This window comes from Hypanus sabinus, chromosome 22, assembly GCF_030144855.1.
Source record: "Hypanus sabinus isolate sHypSab1 chromosome 22, sHypSab1.hap1, whole genome shotgun sequence".
In the NCBI taxonomy this organism is placed as follows: Eukaryota; Metazoa; Chordata; class Chondrichthyes; order Myliobatiformes; family Dasyatidae; genus Hypanus; species Hypanus sabinus.
Window position 1 is genome coordinate 42,934,457 of NC_082727.1, and position 13,126 is coordinate 42,947,582.

At 37.6% G+C, this 13,126-nt stretch overlaps 1 protein-coding gene across 2 annotated transcripts in view; it reads right to left on the bottom strand.

Annotated features, from left to right (window-relative positions):
- The window catches only part of LOC132379568 (adhesion G protein-coupled receptor A3), a 531,961-nt gene that overhangs the window by 11,227 nt on the left and 507,608 nt on the right, over positions 1-13,126 (bottom strand). For both annotated transcript variants that reach the window (XM_059947630.1, XM_059947629.1), the window contains one exon: positions 10,851-10,996. In XM_059947630.1, coding sequence (XP_059803613.1) covers positions 10,851-10,996 — 146 coding nt within the window. The remainder of the gene's footprint in view (positions 1-10,850; positions 10,997-13,126) is intronic.

The following is a 13,126-nucleotide window of genomic DNA, read 5'->3' on the forward strand; positions in this document are numbered from 1 at the left end:
AGCCAATTATATTAAAGAGGACACAAAAACTTTCTTTGGATACATAGTGTAAAAGAGAGGTGACAGTGGCTATTGGACTGTTGGAAATTGATACTGGAGAGGTAGTAATGGGGAAAGAGGAAATGGCAGATGAACTGAATAAGTATTTTGCATCATTCTTCACCGTGGAAGACACTAGCACTATGCTGGAAGTTTGGGAATGTCAGCGAACAGAAGTGTGTGAAGTTGCCATTAGAAAGGAGAATGCTCTTAGGAAACTGAAAGATCTGAAGGTAGGTAAGTCACCTGGACCAGATGACGTACACGCCAGGGTTCTGAAAAAGGCGGCTGAAGTGATTGTAGAGGCACTAGTAATGATCTCTCAAGAATCACTAGATTTTGAATGGTTCTGGAAGACTTGAAAATTGCAAACAAATCTCCACTCTTCAAGAAGAGAGCGAGAGGCAGAAGAAAGAAAATTATAGGCCAGTTAGTCTGACCTCTGTGTTGGGAAGATGTTGGAGTTGGTTATTAAGGATGCAGTCTCAGGGTACTTGGAGGAACGTGATATAACAGGTCCTAGACTGCATGGTTTCCTCAAGGCAAAATCTTGTCTGACAAATCTGTTGGAATTCTTTGAAGAAAATACAAGCAGGATAGACAAAGGAGAGTCAGTGGACGTTGTGTACATTGGTTTTCAGAACACCTTTGACAAAGTGCCACATATGAGGCTGCTAAACAAAGTAAGAGCCAGGATTACAGGATAGGTACTAGCATGGATAAAGCAGTGGCTGATTGGCAAGAGGCAAAGAGTGGGAGTAAAGGAAGCCTTTTCCGGTTGACTGCCAGTGACTAGCGGTGTTCCACATGGGTCTGTGCAGGGACTGCTTCTTTTTATGTAACAATTCAATAACTTGGATAACTAAATTGATGGCTTTATTGTGAAGTTTGTGAAAGATATGAAGATAGTTGGAGGACCAGGTGGTTTTGAGGAAGTAGAGAGGTTACAGAAGGACTTATAGAGAGATTTGGAGAATGGGCAAAGAAGTGGCAGATAGAATACGTTGTCATGCACAATGGTAGAAGAAATAAAAGGGTAGACTATTTTCTAAATGGTGAGAAAATTCCAAAATCTGAGGTGAAAAAGGGACTTGAGAGTCCTTGTGCAGGATTCCCTAAAGGTTGAGGGTTGAGTCAGTGGTAAGGAAGGAAAATGCGATGTTAGCATTAATTTCAAGACAACTAGAATACAAAAGCAAGGATGTAATGTTGAAGGTTAATGAAGTACTGGCGAGGCCTCACTTGGTGTATTGTGAGCAGTTTTGGGCCCTTTATCTTGGAAAGGATGTGCTGACACAGGAGAGGGTTCAAAGGAGATTTATGAAAATGATTCCAAGATTGAACAGCTTGTCATATGAAGAGCGTTTGATGTCTCTGGCCTGAATTCACTGGTCTTCAGAGGAATGAAGGGTGTCCTACTTGAAACCTATCAAATGTTGAAAGACTTAGGTAGAGTGGATGAGGAGAGGATGTTTCCTATGGTGGCAGATTCTAGGAGCAGAGAACACAGCCTCAAAATAGAGGGCTGCCTATTTTGAACAGAGGTGAGGAGGAATTTCTTTAGCCAGAGTGCAATGAATCTGTGAAATTTGTTGCCATAGGTGGCTGTGCAGATCAAGTCTTTAGGTATATTTAAGGCAGAGGTTAATAAATTATTTTTTGTATTTGCAAAGATTGTTGGTTTTGTTTTGCACTTTGTTTGTTGTCTGCCTTTTTGGTATAGTGTTTCATTGATTCTATTGTGTTTCTTGTATTGTCTGTGATTGCTCACAAGAAAAGGAATCTCAGAGTTGTATGTGGTGACTTCAATAATCAATTTACTGCCAACTTTGAACTCTAAGGAGACAGTGTTTGGATCTTTCTAAGGAGATACCGTTCTGTCTGCTCTGCAGAGGCAGGGCTCACTAAATCTCAAGGAGACACTGATTAGTCTTCTCTAAGGAGATATGTCTAAAGGAAATGGTGTGCCATCTGCTCTGGAGGAACAGTTCTCTTCCACTCCAGAATGGCAGAGTCCAACCCAAGTAATCAGTTCTCTGGTCACCCTCAGAAGGCAGCTATTAATTCACACTCAGTAGCCAGTGTTCAGTTCAAAGAAGGCTCACTTCATTCTAGGGATGCCATTGTTCAGTCACCCTGAGAGGTTAGAGGATTTTCAGTGGTCTCCTGGATTACTATAGGAAATGTTTAATCAAAGCCAACCAATCCAAACGTATAGATTAGTTAAAAACCTTTTTACCTCAGTATGGTTCCTCTCTCTAAGCTCGCAGATGTTGAGTATCTGTTTAATACAACTTGTGGATTTGCAACAACTTGGTCTGCTGCTGGATAATGTGAGGAGCCCAACATCAGAGCATAACCAGCAGGCAGCACACTTGGAACTTCAGCATTCATGCATCTGTGTCAAACCTCCTGGGTATCTCCAATATCGTAGTGCAGAAAAGATGGCATTTCCTAGCAAGCTCTAGCTCAATTTGACTCAAGAGATATTTTTAAAGAGCTGGATGGGGCACAAGAATTTCTGTGTCTATGTTGTATTATTTGGAATTGTTTAATATACTTAGGAATAAATAGGGCTGTTTAAAAGGGCCATAGTATCTTTGTTAGTGCTTCACAGTTTTCTTAGGAATTCACAATATTTTCATAAAAATCCTGAAACTTTGAAGGGTTTGATATCATCTCTGAATAGGATGAAGACAGGCAATGTTCACAGTGTGTTTGTGAATTGAAGGTGATGTTGCAAGAGGTTAATATCATGTTGATAGTGTGACCATGAGTATTGTGACTGAGAGAGCTGTGAAAGGAGCAAGTGTTGCATTCAATGTGTGGCAGATAGCTCGTGGATTTGGAAGAGTTTATATTTTCTGTGCAAATAGGTGGGATATTGAAAGGGGTAAATATAATGCTCTGAATAAGATAGAGTATTAAATTGAGATTATATCACCTCTGCGAAGAGGGTGGTACGTTGGAATGAGTTAACAATATTTTTGTGAATATGGTAGGCCACAAGAAATATGTAAGTTACAGTATCTCTGTGAATAGTAGAGAGTCAGAAAGCATTTCCAGTCTCTTTCAGTAAAGGGTTGGATGTTGAAAGGAGCCTCTCATGCCTCTGTGAGGATGGCTGGCATTGGTATTGATTTACTGTGTACCGAGGCTCTGTTTTTAGATAGGGTGTTTGTAAAAGGTTGCAGGGGCTTTGTAATATCTCTGCAGAAAGCTGTTCTGATATAAGCCCTAGAAAACGTTCGAACATTCACAACATTGCTGTGACCGAAGTGGGATTTTGAAAGAAGCTCACAGCATCTTCCTTAATGAGGTAGAGTGTTGAAATGGGTTCACAGGGAGTCTGTTGTTAGGCTAGAGAATCAGAATGTTTAATGTAAAAATCAATATTCCATTAACAACAGAACATGTACGAATCTAAAGTGGCTTCCTTTCATGTTTAAGTCTGTTATTTCTTACAGATAATTTTCTTAGAAAAGACAATTGATCTTACCACAGTAAAATATTATCTTCCGTTGTTTGGGCAATTTTTAATGAAAACTTTCATTCATTTTACACTTAAAAACACAAAATAGTTAATGTAAGGCAAATAGCCTTTCCTTTTTAGATGAAATTGATTTAACGTTTCTATAGGGTGCATGTTCACTTGGTATTTCAAAATACTTCTTTACTGATGATAGTTACAAAGGCAAACACGGCAGTCAGCTTATGTTTGACAAGACCTGACATAAATCACATGTTCAGTGTATATATTCTTCAGAATATGTTCAAACCTTAATGCAGGGTTTGGATCTAAAACCAACAATTTGTTTCCTCCCAAAGACACTGCCCGAACCACTGAGTTCTTCCAGTGGATTGGTTATTCTTCAGTATTTGGAGTTAATCTGTCTCTTTAGGTGTTTATTTATTATTTTTCTGACTAATAAATGTCAAGAATTATAGGACATATCTGTTCATTAGGTCAGAAGGGTATCTTAAGCTATTAAATAGGCGTTTTTTCAGATTATTGAGTCAGTTTTTACAAATTTTTCAGCCAGGTATAAATTCCTTTAGTAATATTACACAAATTATTTAACATCAAAGTTCAAAGTTAATTAATTACCGAAGTATGTGTATGTTACCATATACTACCCTGAGATTCATTTCCCTGTGTATGTTCACGGTAGATACAGAGAAACATAATAGAGTCAATAAAAAAATACAAAGATGGACAATAAACCAATGTGCAAAAGAAGACAAAACATGCAAATACAGAAATAAATAAATAAAATAATAATGAGAACGTGAGTTATAGAATCCTTATAAGTTTGTGCAATTAGATCAGTACTGAGGTAAGTGAAGTTAACTTGTACTATTATGGCATACTCTAGACAAATACATCTTGTGATCTTCTTTACCAAAGTGAGTGGACAGTTTACACTTCCATCATTTTCATTTCCTTTATTCTATTATTTTACTAAACTTATTCATGTTTTAACTGCAGTATTTAGCTATGCAGGTATGTCATCTTCAATACCTCATAGACTTCAAAGTAGAAATTAACTCCAGTTAGTGACCAGTCCTTTCAGCTTGATTATTTTTGGTTTAGCATGTTTACTACTAATATCCTTCATTTATCTCCAGACACAAATCAAAGCAAAGATACCCCATGTGAATTCTACTCATTTATAGAGCCTATAAATCTGGCCAACATTTGTATTCCTTCCAGCTGTTGACAGGAATTAATAATCTCACTTTGATTTGCAACTCTATTTATGTACAGTACTGTACAAAAGTCTTAGGCACATATATAGCTAGGGTACCTAAGACTTTTTGTACAGTACTGTAGTAATTTTATGCATTGCACTGTACTGCTGCCTCAAAAAACGCCCCCAAATATCATGTCTTATGTAAGGGATGATAAATCTGGTTCTGATATGGACTGAAAGTGGGAAGGGAGCAGGAAGAGGGGAGTCATGTTTGGGGAAGGAGCAGGAAGCACCAGAAGGACATTCTGTAATGATCAACAAATGAATTGTTCAGAACCAAATGACCTTGCTTGGAGTCTCAGGGCTTCACCAGTCACAGCTTTATGGGAGAGTGGCAAAGAGAAAGCTGCTGTTGAAAAAAAACTCACACGAAATTTTGGCTAGAGTTAACCAGAAGGCATGTGGGAGACTCTGAAGTCATCTGGAAGAAGGTTCCATGATCTAATGAAACCAAAAGTGAGCTTTTTGGCCATCAGACGTTGTAAGCCAAACACAGCACATCATCAAAAACACACCAACCCTACCATGAAGCATGGTGTTGGCCGCATTATGCTATGGGGATGCTTCACTGCAGCAGGCACTGGAAGTCTTGTGGAGGTAGAGGATAAAACGAATGCAGCAAAACACAGGGAAATCCTGAAGGAAACCTTGATGCAATCTGCAAAGAAAACTTCAACTTGGGAGAAGTTTCGTTTTCCAGCAAGTCAATGACCCCAAGCATAAAGCCAAAGCTACACAGAAATAGCTTAAAAACAACAAAGTTAATGTCCTGGTATGGCCAAGTCAGAGTCCAGACCCCAATCCAATTGAGAATTTGTCACTGGGCTTGAAAAGTGTTGTTCACTCACAATCCCCATGCAATCTGACAGAGCTTGAGGAGTTTAGTAAAGAAGGATGGGAACAATTGCAGTGTTCAGATGTGCAAAGCTGATAAAGATCTATCCACACAGAATCAAGGCTGTAATTGCTACCAAGGTTGCATCTACTAAATTCTGACTTGAGGGGGGCTGAAAACTTATGTATTCATTTTTTTTTATATTTGTAATTAATTTATTTCACTTTGTAAAGTTCTATTTTAACTTTGACACAGAGTCCTTTTATAGGCACTGTATATTGATAGTTACTTTATATTTGAAATAGTATATCCTGACCATACCTAAAAAACATCAGTATTTTAAATTCTAGCTTATTATTTTTTCTCCTTAGCCAACTTGCCAGACACAATGGCCTAGATTTTCTGACCATACTGCTGAAGATGACCTATTTAAATAGATTCCTTACATTCAGTTTTTCACTCAGCAGAAATGGGTCAATGTCTGCAATCTGTGAGCAATACATAAATGCAAGGTGTAAGTGAAACCTGATAACTGCAGGAATTATCATATCAGAAAAATATTGTTAAGAGCATTGTATAGACTTTATTTCATCTTTCTTGCAAACAGAAATGTTTAGAATTTGGGAATATGTGTAATAAGAAGAGATTAATTACAATAACTACCTATTTTAATTTGAATATTTTCTTGTCAGGAAATCAAAACAATAGAAATGCAGAAGCTCAACATTCCAATTTAGGTTTAGGACTCATTTCAGGAACAATTTAGAAAGATAAAAAGATCTTATGCTCATCATCATTATAGATGGCATTTTCATTCAGCAACAGGTTCCTGAGGTTTACTGTACACCCATGATTCCGAAGTTTCATTTACCACAGAGACACACTTCATTAATTAGAGATGGAAAATAAAGGAAAATTTTAAAAATATTTAAATAATACAAAATAAAAATAGTAATAAATTAATATTTTATATGAAATATTACTTTAAAAAAAGAAATTCAAAAACTAATAGGAATGTAATAAACTTAAAACACCAATCAAGTTTCCATGGTGTTCATTTCAGAAATGGTGTCCAGAAGATGGAAAAGATGAGAATCTCTAAATTAGTGAAATAAACGAAAAATTCTGGAAATATTTAATTGGTCTAATGATTTGTATGTCTAGAGGATTGACATCAGTTTTTCAGTCTTTCAGCCTTTTATCAGAGCAGTTAACTGAAGTTAATTGAGCTGAAATGTTAACTTTTTTTGCTGCTTGGCATGCTGAATGCTCCTTTCATTTTCTACATTTATTTCAGCATCCTCATTATTTGGGTTTGGAAGTAACTAGTGACTTTATTATGCTAGTGACGTGTTATGCAACTCAGAATCATACCCATCTTGATAGGGCTTTTGGCCAAAAGCCTTATCAATGTGGGTATGATTCTGAGACACAATAATCTGTATAGAATCTAATGCAGGGAATAAAAAGGTACTGGGGATTGGATGATAGCTACAGAGTACAGGAGAATGGAGGGTGGTTTTCTAAGGGAAGGAGAGCAGGTTCTACATATGGTTGAGGGATGCAGCACGGAAATTCATTTGCAAAATTAGCTCAAGTAATGGCTGGAGGGAGAGTCCAGAAGATCATTCAGTTTGAATAGGGTAAAAAAGTTTGTAAAGGCACAGGAGCGAGAAAGGGAGTGCTAAGAATTAATCAATGTCCATGGGATTAATGTTTCGCATTTTAGGAAAGGAAAGAATGAGAAAACACAAGTGACAACTGAAAAAACAGCATCAGCAGCAGCTCATTGGTCAGGGAATAGGAGATGATAGGGGTTGTAGCAGGTCCAAGGAATTTTTTTTTTACTTCCAAACTGTCTTAAAGCAGTGTGCAGTTTATTAGCAGAGGTGAATATTAATTGTTTGTAATTCTCTACTCCCAGAAATGATCCTGGTAAGATCAAGGTGCAGAATCTCTGCATGGCAGGATTGGAGTATTTCTTTCTGTACTCTGTTTTTCTTCCTACAATAGTATAATTTCACAGCATTTGTGAACATCATTTCTTTAAACCCTGTAAGATATATTCAGGTGCCATGAGATAGTCACAGCAGTGGCATCAATCACCTCCATATGAGGAATTGGAGTTGATTATGAAATGGATCAAGCACCCCCAATCTTTTTACATTTTTGCTTGCCCTGTCTAATCAAAGTTACCAATATGACTTTGAGAATTTTTCTTTGTGAATGACAGCAAGAAGAGCAGTTGAGAAAGAATGATGTCTCTGAGTGCTTCATGAATTCAAGGATTTGAAGGGATGGCGTTCTCGATCATTCATATTTTGATTGGACCTATTCATTTTTGTCTGCTTGACAGTGAAAGTAGCTAAAAATTTTCAATTTTCAGAATTGTGGTGCATGAAAAGTAACCAGAAGCATAATCCATGAATATTAATGGTTGGAAGTCATTTCCTGAACACAGATTAATATAGTAAAGAACATTACAACAGAGTAAAGGCCCTTTGGCCCATAATGTTGTGCTGACCTTTTAAGCTACTTTAAGATCAATGCAACCATGCTTTTCCACATAGCCCTCCATTAAAAATTGATTAAACAGAACTAAAATTTGAGCATTTTACAGATGCAGCAGCTTTCCTTTCTCACGTGGCATCAAGTAAGAGATTACAATCTATGCCATAAGTAAAAAAACAAAGAAATAGAGAAGAATGACATGTGATGAAAGAGAAGCTTTCACAACTGGACAAATCCTATACACTTTGCTGATGGTGTACGCAAGAGAGTAGTGTCAAAATGGTTGTTGTTGTGATGTCTCCACTGTGACAGTGTAGTGGGTAGTGCTTGCTGCTCTCTCTTTTCGCTTCCACCACTGGCTAGCTGTCTTGCGAAGAGGAGAGTTGAATGTGTAAGTCTCTCCCTGCCAGTACACAGCCTCATCTTGAACATTGACTTCTCTTACTTCTGTTAATGCCCCTCCTCCCCTTCTTACCCCATCCCTGCCATATTTAGTTGTTTGTTTGTTTTTTCTCTCTCTATGCCAATCACTCTGCCTGTTCTCCATCTCCCTCTGGTGCTCCCCCCTCCCCCTTTCTTTCTCCCGAGGCCTCCCGTCCCATGATCCTTTCCCTTCTCCAGCTCTGTATCACTTTTCCAGCTATTAGCTTCCCCCCACCCCCTCTGGTCTTCTCCTATCATTTCGCATTTCCCCCTCCCCCACTACTTTCAAATCTCTTAGTATCTCTCCTTTCAGTTAGTCCTGACGAAGGGTCTCAGCCCAAAACATCAACAGTGCTTCTCCCTATAGATGCTGCCTGGCCTGCTGTGTTCCACCAGCATTTTGTGTGTGTTGTTTTAGCCTCATCTAGTGCCTCCTTGCTGGCATCACATGGAAACCGAGCTCCTTTCGGACCCAGGCTGAACTACAGAGGACAGGGAGGAGGTCTGGCCTCTGCACAAGTAGCAGGCAGACCCACTGGTGTGTGGACATGGCCTGGTGCTTGTGAACTAGATCCCCAGCTATGGGTAAATAGCCCCACTGTCTTGTGGGCAGCCTCAGGAGAGACAAAGGCTATGGGAGTAAACCCAGACAGCAAATCTGGAGTGGAGCCCCTAAGGAGGCTGGATGTCACTGAACATCCTTCCGGCAGCTCCTGCAGCCAAGCTGGTGCCAAACATATTGCTTCATAAGTTTTGTTTTGGATTACACTAGTGAGGCAGAGATCATGACAACTGGGCATCTGAGAATCTCCATACCTTCTGCCCAGGCTTGTGATGATGCTCATCATCACTGACTGTCCTTCGAGACAGACGGATGCCAACCAACCAACACAAGAGAGTGAACAAAGAATATAAATGTGTGTAAACTTGCAATCCTAAGATTCTTGACAAAATGCCTACTTGCTCATACATTACCAATAGCAAATATAATTATGCAAAATTAGATAACATCTATATTGCTTATGTTTTAAGCTTGCTACTTTGTACAAATATTAGTCATGATTTAGCAAAATTATTTTGATTAATTTATGAAAGATTTTAATTGTTCTTTAGTGGAGCCATCAATGGAGGCAAGATAAAATAAACACTTTGATAACAGTAACTACTCAAGTATGGTATTTAAATAGTTTTGATTGGTTAATCTAATATCCTCAGAGCTTCTCCACTGGGATCTGATTTTTTTAGCTGTCTGGCAAGAATAAAAGATAAAACATTTCTGTAACTCACAAAATTAGAAAATTATAAAGTACAATGGAATAGAATTATACTCAATTTATTTAATATGTGGAATGACTACCAATGATTTAAAGTAGAAATGTAGTTAAAATTATAACATCTTCATTTTTCTTTCAAGAACGTAGAAAGAACATATTCCGCTATCAAAATAAACACAGGTGTCTAACATTTGCAAATGCATATTACAGGTATTAATTGAAAAATAAAAACTTGAAAATATCCAATTCAAGGTCCATAACCTACCTAATGATGCAACTGGAATGTCAGTTTGTACTTGGTTTCAGAATTTCAAAGCAGCTACCGCAATGGTGATACTCCCAATACACAATTACTCGACAAAATGAATAATAGCGAGTTTGTAGCTAATATTAGATGACAGTAGTGCTGAAGACTGGAACAAATCTGAATGTGCATTCCTCAAATAAGAATGTATTGGCTACAGCAGAGAAAATGTCACTGAGTCTGGTACGGCAATTGTCATTTACTAGAGTGTTCTAAATTTTTAAAAGATCAATAAGTATATGCCAGTGAAATCTATCGGAATCCAGAGAAAAATAGAGGTACTAAGGAACATTAGTGTAAATAGAATTGTATTAAAAATCTCAGTACATGAAAATAAAAAATACTGAACATTCAAATGCCAAAGTGAGAATGGCAAGGTGCATTGAAGAGTTGAACCTATCTGAAATGAAGAATCTTTAATCTTGATGAACCAAAAATTACCACCATATTACAAACAATAAGTTCCCATAACAGCTTGAAGGTATTTACGCTGCAGCATGATAAGCTGAGGAATGCATTGATGGATATAAATTGTTAAATTAAAAGCAGTGAAATGCACAGAAGCAAATGAAGCAACATCCTCATCGGAAATGTCATTCAGACGTTGCGTTCTCTAGTAACTACATTTATATTCTGGAAACATGGTGCTCTGTGTCACCAATACAAATGTCTCTAGCTTCTCAGAGGAATATGATATGCTTATTCCTTACCGCAGCATTGGTTGTTGAGAGTGTGATGGTTGTTCAGCATCGTGGTACTGAGGCACCTTTTTGGTCACTTGCTTGTAAATATTTCTGGCAGTGACACAAATCCAGAAAATTGTAGAGAGAGTGGAGTAGTGTAAAACAATCCCAACCTAAAATATAAAAATATCTACATTATTCAGCGAGAAGAGAAAATCGGCAGAGATATTTAAGGTTAAGGTACAACAATTTTGAAGGAGCCTGTTATACAAAATGTACTCTCTGCAGGGTTTTCTAGTAAAATTCTTGTTCATTATGTAATCTGAGGGCATCAATATGTGTAGCGACATCTCTTCTCTATTCTCATGAGAGGAGATGAATAGCTGAATAACTGAATCAACATGTAGAATTTAAATTAGAAAATAATAAAACCTGTTTTTAGACTTACAATTCATTCTGAATATATCAGATTTTGACCAGTTCTACCATGGATAATGTTGTTAATACATGAATGAAAAGAAATGTATGGTTTGTAGCATAATCATTAAAATCCAAAGTAGATCTTTAGCATAATAGTACTCAGATTTTTGTTACAGGATTAAATTTCATTTTCAGAAGTCAGATTATATGACTGTTCATCCATAAACCTAAACTATCTTTCTAATGGAACAACCCAGAGAGGTATTCATATACACTGTGTCCATCATCTTGAATCAAATGGGGATAACTTCACTTGCCCCATTGTTGAGGTGTTCCCTCAGCCAATGGAGTTACTTTCAAGGACTCTTCATCTCATGTTCTTGATATTTATCATTTATTATTATTATTATTTCTTTATTTTGTATTTGCAGAATTTGTTGTCTTCTGCACTCTGGTTGAACACCAGTTGTGCAGTCTTTCATTGATTTTGTTATGGTTATTACTCTATATAGATTTATTGTGTATGCCCAGAAGAAAATGAATCCCAAGGTTGTATATGGTGATATATATATCTATACTTTGCTAATAAATTTACTTTGAACTTTAAGGGATGCCTCTGTCAAGCATGAGGTTATTTCAGATTGCCTATGATCTTATTAAATAGGCAGACTGAGTGGTCTCTATCTGTTTGCATGATTCCAACATAAATGTTGTGGTATATTCGGAGTACATTCAGAGCTGGCCAGTATGTCCTTACTGAGCACTGCAGCTTTGTAACCAAAGGTTGACGTCTATTCAGTATTTACAGATGCTTGCTTGGTGAGAGATTTGTTTACAGTTTTTGCATTTTGTTAGAAGGTTTCCCAAATTGTATTTACAAAATCAACTTTTGCTAACACAATGGAGAAAATTTAATTACTGGAATTAAATAAATCCTTCACAGAACATGCGTGACATTCATAACCAGATACCAAAATTCAGTTATTTCCATTTTGTACAGTATATCTAGCAAACAAAGCCTTTGTTGAAGACATACTCTACAATTTAAAGATGATGCAGGGAAGGGAGCTGTATGTATGAAAATCTTCATATAAATCACAGCAGCTCATTTTACATCAATATATTGCAGCAAGAATCGATAGAGGCAGTTTATCATTTTCAGCTAAATTACTTTGTTATTAATGACCTTGAAAGTTGTGTATGCATTCCTCCAGGCTACCCCCAATTAGTAACTGGATGAAACAGATTTGTTCTTTTTAATAGCTCTTGTACACCTGTCAGCTTTATTGTGAAAAATGCATGGGTAACCTCCTCTGTAGGAGACATCCAGACAATGAGCGTGATAATAGACTCAAGAGTTGCGGTTCAGTTTTTCGAAGACCCTTATATTAAATATCTCCTTTAGCATCGCTCAGAAACACATGTAGAGTAGATCTTACTACCTGTGAGTCAGAATCCCTGGATTTCTTTCTCTGATTCTGAAGATTCTACCTGCTTTGTTCATAAGAGGACAGCTAGGTTGAGGAAGATTTCCGTGAGAATGTTCTCTAGAACGGGTCAGTAAATGTGACTTGTGGGTAAGCGTGCCTTCCTACAGCATCACCTAATACTGTCTCCATGACATCCTCCAAATTCACACATCCTCTGCCACGCTGACAACCCGAGCATCGTGTAGCAGTTATACTTTACAGTATCAGCAGCCTGGCTTCATTTCCCAGCACTGTCTAAGGAGCTTGTAAGTTTTCCTCAAGACCAAGTGGCTTTCCTCTGGGCGCCCTGATTTCCTCCCACAGTCCAAAGATGTACCAGTCAGTAGGTTAATTTGTCATTTTAAATTTTCCCATGATTAGGCTAGGGTTAAATTAGGGGTTGTTGGGTGCTGT